General features: G+C 63.9%; 1 protein-coding gene across 1 annotated transcript; it reads right to left on the reverse strand.

The window, feature by feature from the left end:
* Positions 1 to 2,787: 2,787 nt before the first annotated feature.
* Positions 2,788 to 11,861, reverse strand: RBBP8NL (RBBP8 N-terminal like). The gene is made up of 13 exons (XM_002830506.5): positions 11,718 to 11,861; positions 10,545 to 10,587; positions 9,815 to 9,910; positions 9,351 to 9,463; positions 8,755 to 8,827; positions 8,379 to 8,536; positions 8,170 to 8,252; positions 7,725 to 7,891; positions 6,426 to 7,161; positions 6,005 to 6,149; positions 5,435 to 5,505; positions 5,226 to 5,358; positions 2,788 to 3,583 (listed from the first exon to the last, which is right to left on the reverse strand). The coding sequence occupies exons 1-13, from the start codon at positions 11,776 to 11,778 to the stop codon at positions 3,465 to 3,467; spliced, it is 1,998 nt and encodes a 665-aa protein (XP_002830552.3). The 5' UTR covers positions 11,779 to 11,861; the 3' UTR covers positions 2,788 to 3,464.
* Positions 11,862 to 12,418: the final 557 nt, after the last annotated feature.

Here is a 12,418-nt window from a genome sequence, read left to right on the forward strand (position 1 = left end):
GCGCGCCCGCCGCCCATTGGCCGCGGCGCGCCCACATGCAAATATATCGCCGTCGCGCTCTCCCATTGGCCAGCGAGGTGCCGCGCTCGGGGAGCTCCCCTGGGTCCTAGAGGCCGTCGGGCGCAGCCGCAGGGAGTTGGGAGCTGCGCGCCTCCCCGCCAGTTCGAGTCCCCGTCTTGGGACCTGCGGCCGCGGGGCTCTGGCCTTCTGTTCCTTTTGCTGTATGGCGGCCTTCGCGGTCAGCCTCCATCGAGCGCGCATTTTAAGGCTCCGGACCCAGGGCGGCTTGGGTGAGGCCCTAGCACACTTCCCTGTCCGGAGGTGTGTCTGGGCGGCGCTTCAGCGGGCGCAGGGCGGCCCCTGGAGGAGCCCCACCGCTTCCCGGAAGGGCCCGCGTGCCACTTGGCCTCCTTCGTTGACAGAAGGGACCGAGGGTCTGAGTGGAGAAGGCACCTGCTTGGGATCAAAGCCCCGGGCAGAGTCCTGCACTTCCTGCAGTAGCAAAGTGACCTTGAGCCTGCCTTGTGCCCAGGCCTGTTTTCTCTCTGTGCCCAGGTGCCCCTGACTTCAGAACCTGTGAGCCGGTGGCACCGGGATGGTCAGGGCCTGCCTCTGGAGCCCGGGAGCCTGTCTGCAGTCTGGAGAGGAACCCGCTGTATCTTTGTGGAGGGACTCAGGACCTTGCACCAACCTCCATGCCACCTGCCTGCTCTGTCCAGCTTTCTTTCATGGGTTTACTTATCTTTAAAGAGGGGACAATGATTTCAGTCTCAGGGTACTGTCAGGATGAAACTGGCTCAGTGAGGGGGTCGGGCTGTGGCTGGAGGCCAGGCACATGCAGTGGTCAGCCCGCAAATGCACTGCAGTACCCCGCACCTGCCCACATGCGCCCAGCTTCTGCTGTGCTGGGTGCTGGGGACCCGGTGGGACGGGCAGGCACAGCACTGGCCCTAGGAGCACCTGGTGTGTGGGGAGGCAGCATGATGGCCAACAAGGTAGTGGGCGAGTGGGCAAGACAGGGTCTTCATCACCACCCCTAGCATGGGCCCCTGCCCTTCAGGCCCCTACCCACCTCCCACCTGCCCTGCTTCCTCCTGTGGGCCTTCACGGGCCACCACTGGAGCTCACGCAGCACGCAGCACCTCCATTTCCTTTCCCTCCGCCCTTCCAAGTTGGCCTCCAAGGCCTCTGCCAGGCCTAGGGGAAGGTGGGCAGCTGTCCTGTCTGGGAGAACGCGGGGCTGGGTGGTACGGCAGAGGGGAGGCTGCGGATTCTGGATCCACAGAATGGGGTGCTGACTTGTGTGCCTGGGGGCCCCCGTGAGTGGGGAGTGAGTGTGACCAGCGCTGTAGGGTGCTGAGGCTGGGGCAGGCACACAGTGGGCCCTCCATCCCTGCTGGCTATCACCAGGAGGAGGAGCCTGACAGGGGAGGGTGGGCCATACACCAGCAGCTTGCAGAGAATCTGGTGTCAGATGAGAACAGAAAGGGGCGAGTGAGCGTGGAGGGCAGGAGGCAGGAGGCAGGTGGCAGCTGTCCGTGCTGGCTGCAGCGCCAGGCCCTGGCGATCGGCTGTGCAGTAGCGGGGGGGCCCTAGCCAGTTCTTCTTTGCTGGCGCTAAGCTAGACTTTGAGGGACAAGGAGGAATGCTGAGGAAGGAATGGGGTCTCTTCCTGGGTCTGGTGAACCCCCTTGCTAGGCTCCCGCTGCCAGTCTTCTCCCCTCCCCCGGGTGTCGATGGGTGGCCAAAAGCCAACCTGGCCTGCAGGTGGTGTGTAGGGAACACACGGCTTTTGTTTCGTGCGATTCTGGAGAAATTAAAGCAACCTTTAACACACCTGGACTTCCCTCTTGGGAGTTCAGTCCCTCTGGCCTCTCAGGCCAACAGGCAGACAGGTCACAGGCTGCAGGTGGGAGGCAGTGTCCCCTGAGTCAGGCCCGTACCCCAGTCTGGCCCAGGCCTCACCCAGCCCAGTCGTTGGCCCGTGTCCTGCCATCCCTGCGATGCGTGGTTTTAAACGCCCAGCTCACCTTGGTGCTTTGGCCGCAGAGGGCCCTGCTCATGAGTTTCACTCCTTATTTTCTTTGGCTCTTACCCTGAACTCTGAGCAGGTGTCAAGCGCAGGGCTCTGTCTGGATGCTCCTGACTGCAGGCCTGGCCCTTGGGCTGACTTCTTAGTTTCCCCCTTGCCCTGGCACTCCTCCGTGGCCCCCACCTTTCCTTTCTGCCTGATCCTTGTCCATTTTTCTAGAGTTGGGGTCTCAGCAAACTTCCCAGAACATCCTAGCTCCTTGCCTACTTGGCACACTCCTGTTCATCCCTCAGAACCCAAATTTGGGTTGCAGGTGCCACCTGCCTTGACCTCCCAGGGACACCTGCTCTCCTCCCCATCCCCCAACACTGGCCATGACTTGGTGCCATTGCTCCTTTGCCCACCGCTCCCTGATGCCCAGCAGAGGTGTCAGTGCCCAGTGTCTCTGCCCTGTAAGGGGCAGTTCTCAAACTTCACATTTAGGAGAATTACCCCCGGGAGCTTCTTAAAACACAGACTCCAGGCCCACCTCTAAGGTCCTGGTTCAGTGGATCCGGGGTTGGGCCCAAGAATCTGTTTCTTAAGCTCCTCCCACGAAGCTGGGAGGGACTGATACCCGTCCTCCCCCGAGGAGCAGACAGCCTTGAGTGCTCCTGGTGGAGTCCTGGCGAGCTGCCCTGTGGCTGCCAGGCCAGGGACTAGTGACCTCCAGTCCCTGGCACAGTCAGGGGTGTCCTGGGGCCCGGGCGGGTGGAGGCCCAGCTGAACCCGGCCCTGCCAGACACACGCATGGTTCTTCAAGTGTTTATTCTCTGTCACTCAGGGGACCCGGTCTGTGAGGGTGCTGCCGCCCACCGCCTCCCTCCACCCTCACTGCCAGACGTGTTTGCTGTCAGACCACGAGGGGGCGTCCAAGATTGTGCTTGGAGCTTGGTGGGCAGGGGTGGGGGTCCGAGTGGTCCGTTGCCTCCCAGAGTGTGGGCACTGCCTGGGAAGGGCTGCAGTGCACAGCCGGGGTAGGGCTGGGCTGGAGCCTGAGTGAGGGGTCACTCCCTCCGGTCCCCACACCCCTCAGGGAGCAGGTGCTGGGCTGTGGGAGGGGCCGAAGAGCATTTCCCAGGTGGGTAGAGACGGGGTGAATCGCCAGCCTGAGACCCCTCTCGGTCCTCCAGCCCCTCTTGAAGTGGGCCAGGATGTGCCCGCCACCGGCTCTTCGGGACTGCCTGCTGGTTGCGTGGTGTGCCCTCTCCAGGCTATGGTGAGCAGGCGGAGAGCCGCCCTGGGCTCGCTGTGGGTTCAGTGCAGGCTGGCTAGGTCTTCTCCCAGGGTTCTGTGCGGGGCTGCCTGCTGGTTGGATGGTGTGCCCTCTCCAGGCCCTGGTGGGCAGGTGGAGGGCTGCCCCAGGCTCGCTGTGGACCCTGGTACAGGCTGGCTAGGTCTCCTCCCAGGGGCTGCTGTTGGGGGAGGGACTGTGGTCCTCGGCGTCCCTTGGGCTCCCGGGCCCCTCAGTGGCTGTCAGTTTCTTTCTCCCTCTGGACGGCTTTTTGGAGGCTATGGGAAGTGGCTGGAGGTCAGGCCGGAGCTGCGTGCCTTCCTTTGAGGCAACACTGGCTTTCACCTAGGGCCTCCTGGGTCTCCTCTGGGCACGGGGAGCTGCGTGCTTGGGGAAGTTTGCTGGCCACCCTTGTTCCTACAGAAACCAGTGCCCAGAGCAGGGGTAGCCCGATCTGAGGGTGAACCCTCAGAATTGGGTGGAGGGTGGACACTGTCCCCATTGTGTGACCCCGAACATGGCGCTGATCCCAGTGGCCCCTTTGATGCCTTGAAGGGAGCCAGGCCATACTGGCTGGCCTGACACTGGCTGCGGGCCTCAGCAGGACTGCCCCCGGGCTAGGGTCACGTGGGAAGGGCGCCTGGTCCCTGCAAAGGTCCGGGGATGGGGATCCTGCCGAGATGCTGGGCTCAGGCCATCTCTGAGGCACAGCGAGCTCAGGCTGTGAGTTGAATGAGTCAGGTTTGAATCCTGACACAGGTCCCAGACCTGTGACCTTGGGCAAGTGACCTCTCCTCTCTCAGCCTCAATTTCTGCACCAGCCAAACAGTGATGATCCTACCTGCTGGGCAGGGTCGTAAGGCTCACAGGCAGCCACAGCTGCACCCATTCTCCTGGGGCACCAGGCACGAGGACGCTGGCTCTGGAGCTGAGCTGTGCTCATGCTGGGCAGGGACCTGCTCTCACTGACCACCACAAGCAGTTTCTCAGGATCCCCTGCCAGCATCCCTGGTCCCGGCTCAGGGAGGAGCACAAGGGTTTGCTGGTTCACAGACTGCACCCCCCGGGGCCATTTCCACCCACTCAGCAGGAAGTGCCTCAAATAAGGGCCGTGCTGGTCTCCACTGCCGCTCCGGGCAGACGCAGGCCATGGCCACCTGCCAGCAACAATGGCACATAGTGGCGGCACTACCCCGCCTGCTGCCTGCGGGCCTTGCCTGGACAAAAACCAGGGCCATACAATCAGGTGTTCAAAGTCTCTCATGGGCTCCTGGACCCCAGCTGGAGCTGCCATTGAGCCCAGAGCAGGAAGTGAAAAGTTGTCCCGATACCCTCGGACCAGGGCCGAGGCTCCTGCCGGCATTACTGGGAGGAGCTGGGCCGAAGGACACTGCCCTTGGCAAACACTGGAGCCGTCCACAATTCCCCAGGGGAGCAAATGTGCCCCATGCCCTTCAGGGCTGTGCCTTCTGCGCTGCCCCTGTCTGCAGGTGGACAAGGGGCCCTGGGGATCTGCTCCTCGTGGCAGCGGCTTATCCTGTGCACCAGGACGCCCTTCCCTCCAGGATGATGGTGGGGACAATGACCGTCCTCTGGCTCCTTCTCTCACTGAAATCTCCTACGATCTCTAATGTCAGCCCCCTTACAGGCAAGGAGACTGAGGCTCAGATTTCGAAGGACCTGACACCAGGCTACACAGTCAGAGGCTACACAGTCAGAGGCTGCACAGGAAGGACTCACTCCGGCCGCCCTCGCCCTCCTCTGTGGGGTTCATTTGGGGAGGGTTGAGGTTCATTTTTGGCTCCATCATTCTGAGGCTGCCATTCTCCAGGCAGCCAGGAGGAGAGGTGGCACTGGGGAGAGGTGGGTGCTGTGGCTCCCCTCGCCCCCTTCCCTGCACCTGCCCCATGCCGGCTGTACCTTTGTCCCCAGGCTCCGAGGTCCGCTTCCTCTTCCGTGGTAGACCCTGCGCGTGCTCCTGGGCGCAGATGCACTCAGGCCCCTCCCCGGTCGTCGTGCTGGTAGTGGCCTCCGCCTGGGAACTCAGGCCCACCTGGGGAGAAGGGGGTGTGGTCATGAGGAGGATCGCCTCCTGGCCCTGCCCTGCCGAGTGTGTGGCCTGGACCCACCTCGCTGCCTGGGGTGTCTGTCTCATCCAGTTCGTCGGACTCTGGTCTCAGCACTTCAGCCTTGCTGGGCTCTGAAGGATGCAGGGTGTGGGGTCAGGCCAGGCTGGTGGCCCCGGGAGTCTCCCGAGCCCGCCAGACTAGGATGGGTGGAGCCAACTCTGCAGATGGGGAAACTGAGGCACGGAGGGCCAAGTGACCTGCCCCAGGGCACTGGCTGACAGGAGGAAGACTGGGGTTTGGGCCCAGGCCTAGTGTCCCCATCAGTTGGGGTGCCCTCCCCTGGCTTGGATGCTGCATGATGGGGCACTCACAGCCTGCTTGCCAGCCCTAATTGCTAAGGTGCTTTTCCCCCTCACTGAGTGTTGTTAGAGAGGCTCCTGATGGGCCCTCGGCTTCCTCCAGTGTCTGCAGGTGGAAGAGCCAAGCCCTGGAGCCTGGGGTTGCCCCGTCAGGTGGGCGGGCAGAGCTGGGCCTGGAGACACCCATTCCAGGTGGGCACTGACCACCACCCTCTCTCCCCGTGGGGAAAACACCTCCCAGCTGGACTCTGACCCCAGGTGCTGACTGTACCTGAGTGGCCATCCAGGTCAGGCGGCTGTGGGTGGGGAGGCAGCTGTGGGTGGGGAGGTGGCAGAGGCCTCCCTGTGTCTTCATCTCCTGTCCTGCCTGGAGAGGACAGGCTGAGCTGGGACCCTGGAAGTGGGCGTGAGGGGTCCTGGGGGGAGGCAAGTAGGTGGCTTGAGTTTATTTGGGAGACTTCCCTGCCCCCAACTCAGCCCTGGACAGCGGGTGGGACCCCTCTTGAGGCTGCAGCTGGTGGGGGGGGCTTGCCTTTCCCTTTATAGTGTGGATGAGGCAGCCTTGCTTTCTCCCTAGGAACCAACTTGGTGGGCAGAGGGAAAAGAGCAGCCCGAGGTCTGGCTGGAGGCCGGCCCAGTGCGGGGGACGTGGAGGCTGAGGACAGGGTCTGAGCCAGGACCGGGCTCCTTACCGTGGGAGTGCAAGCCTCCTCCTGCTCTGGCACTCTGGTCTCCTTGGTGCCATTGCTGAGTGCCTGGGGACTTCGAGTCAGGGGTCCGGACTGGGTGGGTGGCTCGGGGCTGGCAGTGTGGGCAGTGGCGGGGCTGAGTGACCCACGCTGGCCGGCCGGCTTGGGAGTGTCCTGGCCCCGGGCCCGGCCCCACTCCGAGAGGTCCAGGGGCTTGTCTAGGGCACAGTCCTGCGTGGCTGCAGCCTCTGTCCTCTGGGCGCGGCCCGGGCCTGCAGGCTGTGTGTGCCGCCCTCCAGACAGGCCTGCTGTGGCCAGAGCTGCCCTGGCCCCCTCACTCTCGGGGCCCTCAGAGTCTGAGCCGACTGGTGTGGAGGGCAGCATCTCCCCGGGTGTGGGCTGGCCCCTTGGCCTGACACTGCCTGCCCTGGCCCGAGCCCGCAGCTGCTGCTGGGCCAGGAGCAGGTGCAGTGCCCCCTCCAGGCGAAGGTCCTGCATGCCCGCCAGGGCACTGGGCAGCCCCAGCAGTTCTGTGGGCTCCTCCCAGGCCTCTCCTTCTCCGGCCTTCAGGTCCTGGAGCCGGGGGTCGCGGGGGGCTGCAGCAGGGGCCAGGGGGCTGCTGCGGGAGCTCTGAAGGTGCAGGGACAGGGGGCGGTTTAGGAGGCAGAGCCGGTCCAACTTCGGGGAGTGCTTCAGCGCCTCATGGGTCATGGCGGAGGGCCGGGAGGCCCGCAGGAAGCTGTGAGGGAGGAGAAGCCGAATGACCATGGCTGTGTGGAGCCGTGACCGTCCCAGCGAGCCCTGAGAGGGAGAGACGACAGGCACCCACTCCACAGGCGAGGAAACTGAGGTCCAGAGAGGTGCAGCAAGCTGCATGGGTCCCATGGCAGGTAGCGGAGGGAGGGGAGGCTCAGCCCCCGGCTCTGGAGGCCATGCTGTGTGGACCCGGCCAGAGGTGGCCTTCGGTCTGGGCTCCAAGGTGGGGCCAGATGCCGAGGCCTCCGTGTCTTCTTGGCAGGGACATCAGCCCCCTGCTCCTCACCTGGAGGGTCCTAGCCACCTGTCCACCCTCCACACCCTACTTGTTCTCAGACAATGTCCCCATCCCCTGCCCCCATGCCCCAGGCCTGGCCACTCTGGAGGTGTCCACGTGGGAACTTTGCTCCAGGCTGAGTGCCCAGAAAAAGCCAAGCCAGAGAAGGTCGGGCTGTGAGGGATAATCATAGGGACTGCCCTGGGGCGAGGAGCTGAGAGAGGAGCTCATCTGAGGCTACTCTGGGTGGGGGTGGGGCAGGCGGGCACCTGTCCAGAGAGAGGCCACGCTCATACGCTGGGCTGGGTGGGCTGCTCCTGGCGGGCAGTGGTGGGGGCGTCCCGTTGGCGGGGCCACGGTCAGCAGGGCAAGCCTGGGACCCAGGCCGCACCACAGCTATGGTCCCGTGCAGCTGGTTGGAGATGCGCTGGGGGCTCTGTGAGGATGGGTGGGTCAGCCTGGGCGGGCGCATGCGTGGCCTCTGCCGTAGCCTCTGCTGCCTGCCCTGGGCTGCTCCCACTTTGCCCCTGCTCACTGCTGAGCTGCGCCCCCACCCACGCCAAATGGAGCGCAGTGGCTCCTGCCCGGGACGAAGGAGGGGCACATTTGAGGTGAGGCGCATGAGAGGGTGGCATACTGCAGGTGCAGCTGCCTCCAGCCTCCTGCCTGCGCTGGCCCAGCTGCACGTGGTGGGCTCCAGGTCCCTGCCCTTACCATGTCTGGGGCTCGCGACTCAGGCAGGGTGGCCCCTGGGGAGATTTTGGCCACTGGAGATGTCCTGTGCCCTGCTGGCTTTTCTGTGGGAGGAGAAGCCAGGGGCAAGAGCTTGGGAGGTGCTCAGAGGGGCGGCGGCCCAACCCCAGGGGAGGATCCCTGGTCCTGTGGGGGCCCAGCCTCCCAGCCTCACCCGATCCCCACAGCACCTTCTTCCCGTAGGCCCACGCCCTGGTGGTCTTCCTCAGCCTCCTCGTGGGCTCCCGGTGGCTTCTCTGTGATGGTCTTCCAGCCACCAGGAGAGGGGAGCAGCAGGGGTGAGGGGGGGTCCGAGGTGCCCTCCTTGGCCAGGGGCTTGGGCCTATCTCTGGAGGGGAGGCAAAGACAGGGAGGGTGAGGGAGAGCAACATCTCAAGAGATGATCAGAAAAGCTGGGCCCACTCCTGGGTGACCCCAGGGTACGCAGCTGTCCCGACACCGCGTGAGAGCCCTCCATGGGCGGTTCCCCCAGGGACGTGTGCTGAGTGCTGCTTGGTGGGTGCTGGGGAGTTGGGTGTCTGAGCCCTGGGACCCTTTCCCACTCACCCCAGGCCCCGAAGCCGCTTCACTTCCTCCTTCAAGGTCTCGTTCTCTTCCTTCAGCCCGTTCATCTCGTTGGCTGCAAAAGGCACTGATTAGCAAAGCAGCCAGGGGGTTGGGGGGGACAGGGGCAGGGGTGGGGTTGTCACAGCACCAGGGAAGCCCTTCAGCAGTGCCCCCAGCACATAGCCCAGGGCCTGGCAGGCAGCAGGTGAGCCGTGGATGCTGGCTGCGTGTGTGGCTGATTGGATGCTGTTGAATGAGCAGCGCCGGCGTCAAGGGAAGGGGGCTTGCCCTTGGTCATCAGGAGGGCCACTGGGACCTCAGCACTGCAGGACCTTCTGCATCACAGGAAGGAGGTCACGCCCAGTGGGGGCAGGGATGCCCCCAGCCCAGGGGAGGGAGACTGTGTTGAGGGAGGGCCACACCAGCGCCAGCTGGGGGCTTTGTGTTTGTCTGTAGACTGGGTTGTGAGGTTCCCCCAGTGGTGTGGGGCCGATTACCCTGCCTCCTTTCCCCATCCCCCTACATGGGCTGAATAGGCCCTGGGGTCGCCTGGCCCCGTGGGAGAGGACCCCGGCTGTCTGGTGGGTGGGGCTCACTGATGATGAAGATGCGCTGCAGGTTCTGCAGGTGGGAGCTCTCGAACTCCTGCTGCCGCTTCCTGGCCAGCTCCTGGGTGACCATGCAGCGGTCGCACAGGCCGGCCCGCAGCCTGCAGGGACGGGGACACAGGGGGTCTGAGGGATGGCACGGAAGCCACAGAGGGCCTGGGACACTCACCGCCCCACTGCTGGGAAGTGCCCCTGCCCTTCCCAAACTATTCCGTAGAGCCCCAGGCCTCTTCCCACCCCGTGGGCTAGGTGTCCCATGTTCCCCTGAGTTGGGGGAGAAATCTTGAAAATGCAATTTACTTAAGGCTCTGAGATGTCCTGCAGTGGAGAAACCTTCCTGGTTCAGTTTATCCTGGAGTTTCCCAAACTCATTCTCCGAGGAGCCCTGTCAACTCCGCCTCCCCTGAGCCCACCGGTCCTGGCCGTACTGCAAGGCGTCCTCCCAGGCCCACCTGTTCTCCAGCACCCGCAGGTTCTCCTTCAGTGTCTTCTGCTGTTCCCGGAGCTGGTGGTTCTTGGAGAAGAGCTCCTCGATCCTCTGGGCGTCCCTGTGGTGGGAAACAGCTAAGGTGGGGTCCTGTTCCATCCAGGAAGCCACACGCTGTCCCCATCATCCAGCCTGGGGGGGCAGCGCCATTCGGCACCTGCAGCCTTGGTCTGGGGCTGGATCCTGCTCAGTGCCCCCAACTGTGGGGACTTGCCCTTGAAATGGGCCCTGTGGGGGCAACGCCTAACCTGGTGCCCCCCCAGTCATGTGCATGCTCCTCTGTGACGTCTGTCCTGTCCACGCACCACTTTAGTGCCGTGGCACAGGCAGAACTACAGCCAGGTCTATAAGCCGGAATGCAGGGAGCCTGCCCGCCTGCCAGCGTATGACCAGACATGACCCCAGCTCACCATGAACGTATTGTTGATATTCTGATCATGATCCTGGGGTGGGAGACGCCCCGAGTAGGGGGCTTGCCCTGCCCTTGGGAGGCCCATGCAACTGGGTTCAAGTCCTGGCTTCATTGCCTGCTCACCGTGTGACCTTGGACAAGTGACTCCCCCCTGCCCCCACACTGAGCCTCAGTTTCCCTTCTGCACCATAGGATGGTGGCAGTGCTGGCACACTAGGGCTTCAGGGGGATGAAATGGCCAGTGTGGCCCCTGCGGGGAGGGGCCCTGCTTGGCCTGACTCACCGACACCTCTCTGAGTTCAGTTCCAGAAGCTTGTTCTGCAGGCCTGGGGGAGCGAGCAGAGGGGCGGGGGGTCAGGCCCAGCTACTGCTTCACCTTCAGCGTCCCCACCACGGGGTCTGGGCAGAGCCACAATGTGGCACTCCTGTCCCCTGCACCCCCTGGGGGAGCCCTGCCAGGTGAGCCCCTGTCTGTGCCCAGGCACGGGGCTGCCTGAAGCTCAGTAGTCTTGGCCCAGCATCGGTTGCTTCCCCTGGGGTCTCTGCCTCTGGCATCTGTCTGGGGGTGTGTGGGGGTGAGCAGGGACCCCGGTGCCACAAGTGACCAGCCACCTGTGAAAGGCAGAGGGACCGAGGGGCCATTTTGTGTGTGTGTATGTGTGTGTGTGTGTGTGTCATAGCTAGTGTTGAAATAAGATGAGCTTCTGGGGCAGACCCCACCAGACCTTCTCCTTGCCATATCTTAGGGATCCAACCTGGGCCTGGCTAGCCCCAGCAGCCCCACCTCTCTGGGCTGCCTAGGAGGCAGCCGGGTCCTTGGACCTCCAGGTGGGTGCGGGTGCTCAGTGGAAAGACCACGGGGAGGTGCTGGCCCTGGGACTGGACTGGGGGTGGTGTGGGGGCTGTGGCCCTGTCCCTCGTGGGGGAAGTGGACAGGGGTGGGGCCTGGGGCGTGTCCTAGAAGGAAGAGAAGAGTTGCAGCTCAGCGCCTTGACATGTTCCGGATGGGTCCAGAGAGCCATAAGCTCCTGTTTCTGGAAGTGGCTGCTTCTGCTCTGGTGAGCTCAGCAGGCCGGCCGGGGTGGGCACTTCTTTCTGCCAGGCGGGAGGCCGGCCCACGGGAGAACAAAGCATGGGGTCTGCGGGTGGCAGGTGGCCATAAGGTGTTGGTGGCAACCCTTGAAAGTGCCCCTCCCCCTCGGGGTCACACTCTGGGAGTGGTTCGAGGATATCCCAGCTTGAGGTCAGCACTCGTGGGGCCCAGGCAGGGTGTCTGGCCACGTTGTAGCTCTGGGCCTTGGGTCAGGACTCCCCTGCCTGGGCCAAAAAGACGGGGTCCATCCCCTGACTTGGTGGGAATTGGAGGTGATCGTGGTTGCACAGTGGCCTGCCCTGACCCTTAGGTGAGGGCTGTGGAGACCCCTCCCTAGCCCGGCATCTGTCCCTGGCCCCTCACCCAGGACTTCCTTCTCGTGGATCTCCTTCAGCCTGTTCAGCGACTCCATGAAGCTCTCCATGGCTCCCTGTGGCCCTGGCCCGGGCCCCTCTGCGTTGGGGTTGTGGAGACGCCTGCAGCCTCTACTGACCCTCTGTGTCCATCCTGAAGAGGAGGAAGAGGGGACAGGGATCCACTCAGGAAGGGCTTGTGGGCTGTGGAGTCCAGGAGAGGATTGGGGTTCCTTGTGTCTGTGTGGAGCAGACCCCACGCCATGCTGTAGGGGCTACTCATGGGAGGTGGGCTGGAGGCTCTGGAACCCCACGGGCAGGCACAGAGATAATAATATTGTGTGGCTTCCTCCCACACATATGTGGCCGGGGGCCAGAGGGCAGGGTGCTGGCTGCCGTGTGGGAGGGGCTGGAGGGGCCAGGGAGCATCTGGGGTGAGTGCCGCCACCTCTGAGCCACCCCGTTCTTCCCAGGTATCCAGCCCATCAGTGCCTGGCCTGTCCCCATATAAGCCCTTCCCCTGGCACCTCAATGGAGGGACAGGGAAGCCTGGCGAGAGCTGGATGGTGCTGGTGGCACCTGCCCAGCTGTGAAGCTGGGAGTCAGACCTCACCAGCAAGAGCCCACAGACCTGACCATGCCACTATACACACCCCGGCCCCAACACCACCGTCACAGCACCTCCTTCCCTCTCACCAGAGCCCTGTACTC

This window comes from Pongo abelii, chromosome 21 (genome assembly GCF_028885655.2).
Source record: "Pongo abelii isolate AG06213 chromosome 21, NHGRI_mPonAbe1-v2.0_pri, whole genome shotgun sequence".
NCBI classification, from domain to species: domain Eukaryota; kingdom Metazoa; phylum Chordata; class Mammalia; order Primates; family Hominidae; genus Pongo; species Pongo abelii.

Excerpts from the sequence above, each read along its gene's own strand:
- RBBP8NL (XM_002830506.5), bottom strand. The coding sequence starts at position 11,778 with ATGGAGAGCTTCATGGAGTCGCTGAACAGGCTGAAGGAGATCCACGAG. Across the intron at positions 9,911-10,544 it reads CTGAACTCAGAGAGGTGTCG|GGACGCCCAGAGGATCGAGG; the intron begins GTGAGTCAGGCC and ends TTCCCACCACAG. Across the intron at positions 8,253-8,378 it reads CGTGGGCCTACGGGAAGAAG|AAAAGCCAGCAGGGCACAGG; the intron begins GTGCTGTGGGGA and ends CTCCTCCCACAG.